Below are 9,577 nucleotides of genomic sequence, written 5' to 3' on the forward strand. Positions count from 1 at the left end.
ATATACGAAAGGGAAAAGGAGAAAGAAGGATAGGTCGTTTTTCATGTCCGGAAGAGGGTAAAAACGGTTACAGCGGAAAGAAGGAATCCGGGTCGTGAAAGGAGCGAAAGCTCCCACTTCTTTTCGACACCACAGCGGCGCGCCGCGACAAGCCATGCTGTCAGTCTTTGGAAAGAAAATAAAAGAAAACAGACTTTCAGATAAGAGGTATCAAAGAAGAAAAGAATAGCGCGAGAAGCTTTTGTTTGTCGTCCGCGAGATTTTTAAAGAAAATGTGGCAAACATTCGAGGCCACCAGTCGATCGCGAATCGGACGATTAAGAGTTCCTGAAGCCGGAGAGTTCGTCGAAAGAATCGACGACTTGGGGAAAGCGAGGCTCGTTGTTCGAGCCGACGTTCTATTGTCTGACCCCGGCCGAAGGAGAAACGCTATACAAGTAACGAGAAAACAATCATCGAAGACAATGGATAGTGCTATAGCATCGTGGTTTTATCGTCTAGACGTAGAACAGTGATGTTGCCCAACTACATATTTTACATATGTATATTTACATTATAATTATATTTTTGATTTCGTTCAAACGACGAATTGAAAATCTAAAAGATAAAGAACAAACTTTTGATATTTCAGAATTTAAATGCTAATTTTAAACGCAAAAAAAAAAAAAAGGGAAAAATACGGCGAATGGTATGTCGATATTCCGAGAACAACGAAACTGATTGAATCGATACGATTATCGTTTCCGCGCGGTTTCTCGAATTGCGATAAAAGAACGCTCTCTGTTCGATCCTTAACCGAACTTTGATCGTATGTCGAAGTCAAAGAGCGATCGACCAATGGTGAACGAGGATGCAATTAATTTCATTAAGATGGTGCGCGGTAAACATTGCGCGCAGACGCAATTTCGCCACGTTAAGATAAAGATAATCGATCGAGTTATTCTTTACAAGTGCGAACGACGCGCATAAGTTATCGTGTTTACGATAGATTCGTCGAAACAAACAATGAGAAGGTCATTGCAACCATAATCGGAGAGAAGTGAAATTTGACACAATGGTCTAGGTTAAGAAGTCATGGAAGAGTCATAAACTGTTGAACACAGGAAAGAGAGTGGCTAGTGGCTAGCGAAACATAAGTTCGGAAAGGGTTCGATCGAGCACTAGTGAGTGGGTGGCTCGTTGCGCCGCGGCGTGTCATGGCGGGGTAACGTTGGTTACTATGGCAACTCTTCGAGCTCTTGCCCCAGCCAACCCCAGGGATCTACGCGATAATTGGATCGATCTCGACCAATCATTTGATCGATCGATATACATTTTCCGGTTATCCGTTCTCGTCCGATCAATGACTCGCGACACCTTACTACCCTCGTGTTTCTCGAAAGATATTCCTTTCGAGCGTGAACTCGAACGAGAAGCAAAGAAATCGGTCCACGCGATTTCACGGTTCGATTCTCGATCGATCGATTCGTCCCTTGGCCTCCCTGATCGATCCTAGTCTCTCTTTTTTTCCTGTTTTTATCTCCATTCACTCATGAATCAGGAGGTCTAAGTATACTAAGGATAAATATCTCGTTCATTTAACAATAAATTACGTGGGTGTATCTGAGTGGGTGTAAAAATTAAAAAATTGGAACTTGAACACAAGGGACAAGAAAAGTACCTATTTTCTTTATTATTCATCGGTGAATATGATCTTATTATATTGGTATTATTAAGGTTATTAAACTAATTCTGAGTTTTTAATCTTTTAGTGTATAATAAATGATATGGTAAATGAAATAACTAAAAGAAATAACTAAATGATTTCAAATCTTTTGTGTTGCAACGTATGTCAAGTGTCTTGATAATTTCTTTCATCGATTTTCATTGGAATTTATTGATTTACATTCCAATTATTATGATATCTTATTTATGCATGTCGAAAAATCCTTAAATATTTGAAATAGTAATATTATATGAGTATATATATATATATATATATATATAACAATTTTTATTTTAAGCATATAATGTCTGTGATCGATTAAATGCTGTAAATCGAATCATAAAATTATGATGTTTGCAATTGGGAATTATTAAACAAAACGAAAATTCTGAGTTACAGATATTCTATTGACCGACTACTTTAAACGATCGAGTAGGTCATCGAATTTCGACGAAATGAACATAGTTATCCTGGTAACTGGAAAAACTAGCTTGTCGCAGGTTTGGTTAACTGTCGAAGAAACGATAACGGGACCGGTCCCAGGCAATATTTATACAGGCTCAACTCGTTTCGAGCGGTTTTTTTCATCAAACGATTTTCGCGATAGACGCGATAGAAGAGATAAAGTACGCGTATTCAAAGTATGCAAGACGGGTGGTGGCTGGCAGGTTGCCAACGCATACACTCCAAGAGAACCGGCAAGATGCCCCTTTATTCCAACTCTTTTCGACCTTGCACGTTTTCTTCGCGATTTTTGGTTACGAGATTTGAAGATGGAACGACAAACGCAAAAATCGATCTGAAGATGAAATGCACGTCCTGCTATAAATAACTTTCGCACAATTCGCTAATGAATTTGAACGGAACATTAATCAGGATAGGAATGGGAAGGGAAATAGCAAAAAGCGTCCCCCTTTGCTCCAGTTGTCGGCGCACCCTCTCTCGGAAAGACTAATTCAAGCCAACTACCCTCGACGCGCATCCTCGTGACCAAAAATAATCCACCTATCCATTCGTCCGTGTCTATTGGTCGCGCGACGAGACAATGTACCTCTCAGTTGAATGGAAACAAAACTAAATCGCTTTCCATATTTTCCCTTTTCCTTCGCCGTCTTTCGTGACTTGGATATAAGAATTCTCAGAATAAAGTGCACTGCAAGTCAATTACCGACCGCTTCCCCTCCACTTACCGACAGAAAAACTTATCTCGTTCGTAATCGTTTTCTATCTTCGTTTCACTGTTTCGATTGGCGATCCCACCCTATACAGATTTGTTAACAGTGATCGTCTTCTATAATATTTTTCAATTCTTTTCCTTTTCACAAAATATTGCGCACAATATTCCCGCGAATAAACGATATTGCACATTTGACGTTTCACTAACCTATAAGAGTCGTGCTTTATCGCACGATGCAATGTTGCGTTGATCGAATAAGTATCTTAACCACACTATTCTCGGAGAAGAAACTTTACCCACCATCCTCACGATGTGTAATGTTAGTCGTCTCCCGAATCATCTTACTCTCGATAACATTCACGGTTTTTTTTTTCTTTTCTACTCCCCTTTCTCTTTATCGAAGAAAATATTTCGCGGAAATTCAACTCTTATCCATAAGAGCTTGAACAACGCATCGATGTCTTGCAAAACATCATTAACAGAACTGGTATTTGACGAATAGAAATGGGAAAGAAGGGAACGGAAGCAGTTTCATAGTTTTATCGCGCAAAAAACGCGATCATTTTCGAAGAGGCTGAGACCCATCGTTCTATGGAATGCGACGAGATCTATTTTTGTTTCTTTGTTCAAAATTTTATCGAAAAACGTGCACTATTTGATGAATCATATCTTCCCTTTTTGTTTAATAATGTTCGAAATATACGTTTCAATATTTTTATTTTTAATATATCGTTTTGAATTTTCCCCTTAGTCCACGTTTCAAGGCGTATAGGTTATGTAACGATAAGGTATGATATTACGATGATTGAAATAAGCAAATTTAGAAAAGAGCGCAAATAAGATCACAGAAGATTGAAATAGGATTATTTATATTTCTTTTATCAATTTAAAACATGTTATTCACGTGAACTTTCTTTCGAAAAAAAAAAAAGAAAACAAAAAGATAGAATAATAATGTTTCGTGCATCAATAATATCTTATAACGAGCCCGAAATTATATACGAAATAACAATGCTTGTCATTTCTATCATCGTTACTATAGTAGTCAGAATACGATCGCTCAATGGTTACTGATAACAATCGGGATATGATTCTTTGTAAATAGAACTTCGTTTAAATAGATGTAAAAAAATTCCGTGTAGCAATCAAAAACAGTAGAAGAAGGAATTGTGTTTAGATAAAACAATAAAAATGCTGGGAAGTGATTATTCGTTAATTGACATGCAATTAAACATGACGAGAAATGAAAGAAAATCGGAACGAAACATCGAAATCGAAATAATTATATTTTTTTTACCTTGCTTTCCATTTAACGTCGTCATCCTCCATTAGTTACAACCTCCTCCCGTGTTGAAAACGAAACCTGAGAATCTCAAAGAACGATCCCTCTGTAAGAATAGTGACAATTGCACAATGGTAAATTAATAATGCGTCTGTCCGATTCGAGAGCGTGTGTGGACCGTTCGAGAAGACAGAAAGGCACGGCCGCAGTGCGGCCGGCACGCGACACTTGGATATCACTTCTCAGAGTAAAATCTCCTTCCTCTCTGACTGTTCCGACGAGACTGAGCGCCGCCGACCACGCACCCTTATTGGGCGAGCACATTGCAGGGCCGTATTCGAATAGGGTGCTCTCCCTCTATTCCCTTCTACCTGCTACCGCTCGCTGCTCGCTCTGCTCTGCGCTCTTTTCCATCAATACGAGTCATCCCAGCATCTCACTCTAGGAACATCGACACGAACGAGATCATACTGACAATGAGAGTCGAGAGACTACCGTGCTTCGGGTCGTACCTGATTTCATGCTATATACGTATTCCAGAGCTTGAACGATAAAAAGCGACCGATTCCTACCATTCCAATCGTTGAGAGCATGGGAACGACTGTACACCAAATCGATTAATTCGATTCAATTTCAAGTGAATCGAATTCGATAATCATTATTATTTAACGAGAAAAGGTTAGGGCGCGTAATTTTCATAAATCGATGATTATCGTAATATTGATAATATTAAGTGAATGAAATATCATTATGTGCGATAAATATAAACAACAATGAATGGAATGATAAACAATGAATGGAAGCTACGACCTTGAAGTTTCGATACATCCCTGCAGAAATGGTTAAACGGGACACCCTTCACAACGTAGGGTAGCCAGATCCAATCGAGGGGACTTTGGAGAATTCCCATTCCCTTCGAGCCGAGCATTACCTCAACGAATAGGGAAAAGACACGAATTTCCATTTTATCGTATATTTTCGTAAGCTCCTAACGATATGTAAGACGATTCGATCACATTTACGAGATACATAACCGATATATATTTTTTTCTCATCATTTTCTCAGAGATATAAGATATAAAATTTTCGCGAAAATAAATCATTTGATTTCGAGTCATTGAATCGCGGCCAAGTTCGAGATACGATGTAATCGTTTAGCCCTTTTCGACTTTGCCTTTTCTTTGTTCACGGCTTTTGGCTTTCGATGAAACGACGAACGAACTATCTGAAAGTATTGAAACCTTTCGCTTTTATACTTCCAAATGAATGCCTTTCGGGGTTGCACGGTGAACAAAAAAAAAAAAGGATTATCGATTGCTTGGCCGAATACCTGCTGCGAGCGTTCTCGCATTTACATATCGCCATTCGGAACTGAATGCGGGAATGTCGATTCTCGTCAATTTTTTATTATCTTCTTTCTTTTTAATTTTTTTTCCCCCCGAAAAAAAAGAGACCCCAAAAAAAAAAAAAAGATTATCGATTGCTTGGCCGAATACCTGCTGCGAGCTTTCTCGCATTTACATATCTCCATTCGGAACTGAATGCTGGAATGTCGATTCTCGTCAATTTTTTATTATCTTCTTTCTTTTTAATTTTTTTTTTTTTCTTTCGAGCATCTATTTATTCGCGAGAGAAGAAAATTGAAAGCACAACGCGAATTTACCGAAGTGATAATTAGGTAGATATGTCAACAGAAAGATACAATTCGAATGCACACTTTTAAATTTAGATTTCAATCAAAAAATAAAATAAAAAATAAGAAAAATTTCGATTTTGTAAAATTTTCGAAATTTCCTTTCCTTCGAAATTTTGATCAAGACGAAGATAGAAAATTTAAGAAGAAAAAAAAATATAAAAAAAAATATAAAAAAAAGAAGGAGAAATATAAAACCGAGGAGAAAAACAAGGACCGGAAATATATGAAGCGTGAAGTTCATACATAGGTAACTGTTGATAAGTGTTGTCCGACACCCACTCAAGATTCATGACCAAAAATAAATTATATTCTTGTTCATTCGTGCATTTCATCGACAATTAACAAGAAACAAAGAAATAGATTCGTAATCAATAGAAAGAAAAAAAAAACTGATAAAAACATTCATTATATTTTGATTGAAGAAATTCGCAAAATATAATACCTACTCATTCACATAATTGTTATTTATTGAAAAAATTTGGTACATTTAACGGTTGATTTACTCTTTTCTATGCTATCCTTTTTTCTCTTGTATTTTCTTTCTTTTTTTGCTCGAAGACCGGTTAGGTTGGGGCTCATGCAGAACAGAGCGAAGAAGGGTGGAATAGGAATAGATGGGTGACGAGTACGCATCTATCGAGCGTAAACGATGCTTACCTTGGTGGCTCGTTAACGATCCACATAACAGCCATTCGTGAGAGTGTGTTTCGTTTTCCCTTTCTTTTGCTTGATCCTTGTAGAGTTAGTCCGTCATCGAAACCAACAGAAGAGGATAACGAGTCCTTTGCAAGAATCGACTCCCTACGTTCCTAACCTATCTTTCGCAAACACCCTTTACCATATTCTGGCAAGACCCTCAAACTCGAACTCGTTTCAACGTTCCCGCTATGGAACTAACGATTGTCTTTTTCTCTTCCACTGAGCAGTCACGCGTGTCATTTTTCCTTATGTGTGCTCTCGACTAAATACCACGTGCACACCCTTTTTAACTCACGCAATTCGTCTAACCACTCAAATTCGTTTAAACGAGCATCGCATTGATGTAATTTACCGTGAAATCCAGGATAGACTTTATGCATATACACATGCGATTTTTAGCTGTACACGTGACTAACAAAAACACGCAGCATTTATGTACTTACGGAATGTATCTGCTAGGAACTAAGGAAATTTTATTTTATATTTGAAAACAATATATTTGATGAATGTAAAAAATAATAGCTAAAAGAAAAATTGAGATTCTAAACGTTCATAGAAATTTATTAAATGTATTATTTCGATGTGAAATTATTCACTGGATTCAAGGGGAATTCGTAGTAGGAGATAACTAGTGAACATATATTCGCGAGAACTCAAACATATAACGAACGAATATTATACATTCTACTTTTACTTTCGAATATCGAAGTAGACTAAATGACGAAACGTGTCTTCAAAAATATTGTCTATCTTATTTATTATTTACAATTCGACATTTGTTTCAGTTTCTTATAATATATGTCATGCAATAATCTATTGTTATTCAACGAGAAACCTGTTGGAATTCCACTTATTGTTATCGCTTCTTCCTCTCGAGCAATTCATTGTATTTAACGAGCAAGATTGCATTACGTATTAAAAAGAACAAGTCAAGAAGCCTCCGTGGCGCAATCGGCTAGCGCGTTCGGCTGTTAACCGAAAGGTTGGTGGTTCGAGCCCACCCGGGGGCGGATTTCTTTTGTCATGATAGTCGTCCTTCAATAAAGATCTTCGTAATAATTGATTACTGACACACCTATTATTTTTTCATATATAATTTTCGTATATTTATGATTAATGCATAATTATTTTATTTTTAATTTATCGAGAATTATATTATTATTCAAACCTACCAAAATAAAAACTATCCCTATCATATTCTTACTCTTAATCTTCTTTTTCTTCTTTTTTATCTTCAATTTTTTTAATTGATTTGAAACTAAAAAAAAAAAAAAAAAAGAAAGAAACAAATGTCATATTAGGCAATATGAAACAAGAAATATTAATTGATTTCTTAGAAATAGTGAAAAAAAAATATTCGCCCAACGTGGGGCTCGAACCCACGACCCTGAGATTAAGAGTCTCATGCTCTACCGACTGAGCTAGCCGGGCTGTTGTAATCTTTGGCGTATTACAACAATGACATTATATGTTAATAAAACAAATGAAATATATTTTTATTTAAGTTATCTCTATATTGTATCATTTGATTTTCTCGTATTATAGAAAATTTAAACAATATAGATATATTTATAAACATTTGTAAATATTTGTAAATTGTTAATATTGGATTTTTGTTTATTGAAAATTATTAAACTTAAAATTTATTCAAAAATACTTAAAATGTTATACTTATCAGTTCGATTTATTATACTTATCAATAGATTTCATATCTTAAAAGGTTTTTGTTATTTCTCAATTTATTTATCGAGATCACATACAATGTAAATGTATGAAACTTTTAGAAGAATTTCCTTGTTTTATGAGGCTTTCTAACGTCTACTTGAGGTTCGAAAGTTAAAACTAGCTTTACTTCACTTAGCTGTTTCTTGAAGACTGTTACCTATATATAAAAATATTTAAGAACTTCCATAACATAATCCCTTCGATATCTTTTCGAAAGCTGAAACTACAATTTGCGTGTCATTCTTAGACATATGTCTACAAATAAAATATTCATGAATTTTGGTAAACGTCTTTTCAAACATAACGGTTTAAATCATAAATTTTGCTTAACCAAACAATTTCATCGAAGGATGAAATTGATTTGAAAACTTTAATGACATACAATTTTTTGCTATAATTTTTTGCATAAAATATTCTAATTACATTATATAATTTTTTCTTTATCAATAGTTGTTACAATTAAAATAATTATCGCAAATAATATAATAGAATTAAAATGATTATGAATTATAAATAAATATTTTTTTTCTAAATAAAATTTAATAATTGTCAAATCACATATATATTTTCGAAGAAATAAGAATAATTTTTTTTTTTAAAAATTCGACAAGATTAAACTTAATGTAATAAAACATAAATCAATTATAAAAAAATATTATCATATATTTTAACTAATAATTATATAAATTTAATAATTTCAATCAAAAATATAACAAAAAATATAAAACAAAAAATATCTTTTTTAATAATTTATGTTTAATATACAATTTTTGAGCCATCGTAAAGAAAGGACTGTCTTTGCTCTTATTCAAATCAAGAATCACTCTAAAAGTTTTTAAGCGTTCAATGATATTTAAGCTATCGAAATGAACTAAAATCAACGATTAAAGATTATAATTATTAAAAAATAATTATAATAGTATAAAAATGATGAATTAAATAATAAAACAAAAATAAATCAAAATTAATCATGTGCAATCAAAAATATTGATCTAATACGAGGACAATGTTGAATCATAAATAAGAAAATGAAGATAACCTATTAACATTTCCATTGACAAATATTAAACTAATAAAAAATTAATTCTCAAAGTAATAATAAAAAGTTTTTGTTTTAAAAAGATCATTCCATAATATAAATATAGAATATGATAAAAAAATATAAAAATAAAGTATAAAAAATAATTAAAAATAGTGTGAACCGTAAATAAAGAAAACAAAATCGTCCCCTCCTCGATAGTATAGTGGTTAGTATCCCCGCCTGTCACGCGGGAGACCGGGGTTCGATTCCCC

At 34.4% G+C, this 9,577-nt stretch overlaps 1 protein-coding gene, 1 long non-coding RNA gene and 2 other non-coding genes across 9 annotated transcripts in view; 2 read left to right on the top strand and 2 right to left on the bottom strand.

Moving 5' to 3' along the window:
* LOC102680351 (ras guanine nucleotide exchange factor P) overlaps positions 1-9,577 on the bottom strand; it is a 22,295-nt gene that overhangs the window by 6,837 nt on the left and 5,881 nt on the right. For 3 of the 6 annotated variants that reach the window (XM_031512743.1, XM_031512738.1, XM_031512744.1), the window contains exon 1: positions 4,180-4,459. The exons of 1 other annotated variant lie outside the window; for it this stretch is intronic. In XM_031512743.1, coding sequence (XP_031368603.1) covers positions 4,180-4,191 — 12 coding nt within the window. In that variant the 5' untranslated portion in view covers positions 4,192-4,459. Of the gene's footprint in view, positions 1-4,179; positions 4,468-6,517; positions 6,845-9,577 lie in introns of those variants that run through there. 2 more of the 6 variants (XM_031512742.1, XM_031512740.1) reach the window with 2 other exon arrangements.
* Positions 7,496-7,569, top strand: Trnan-guu. Its single transcript has one exon. It is a non-coding gene; the product is annotated as a tRNA-Asn (tRNA).
* On the bottom strand, positions 7,918-7,990 carry Trnak-cuu. The gene has a single exon. It is a non-coding gene; the product is annotated as a tRNA-Lys (tRNA).
* The window catches only part of LOC116186200, a 2,725-nt gene continuing 2,180 nt past the window's right edge, over positions 9,033-9,577 (top strand). Inside the window, exon 1 of the long non-coding RNA XR_004151146.1 lies at positions 9,033-9,547. This is a non-coding gene — a long non-coding RNA (uncharacterized LOC116186200). The remainder of the gene's footprint in view (positions 9,548-9,577) is intronic.

Source organism: Apis dorsata, unplaced genomic scaffold, assembly GCF_000469605.1.
Source record: "Apis dorsata unplaced genomic scaffold, Apis dorsata 1.3 scaffold_515, whole genome shotgun sequence".
Taxonomy (NCBI): domain Eukaryota; kingdom Metazoa; phylum Arthropoda; class Insecta; order Hymenoptera; family Apidae; genus Apis; species Apis dorsata.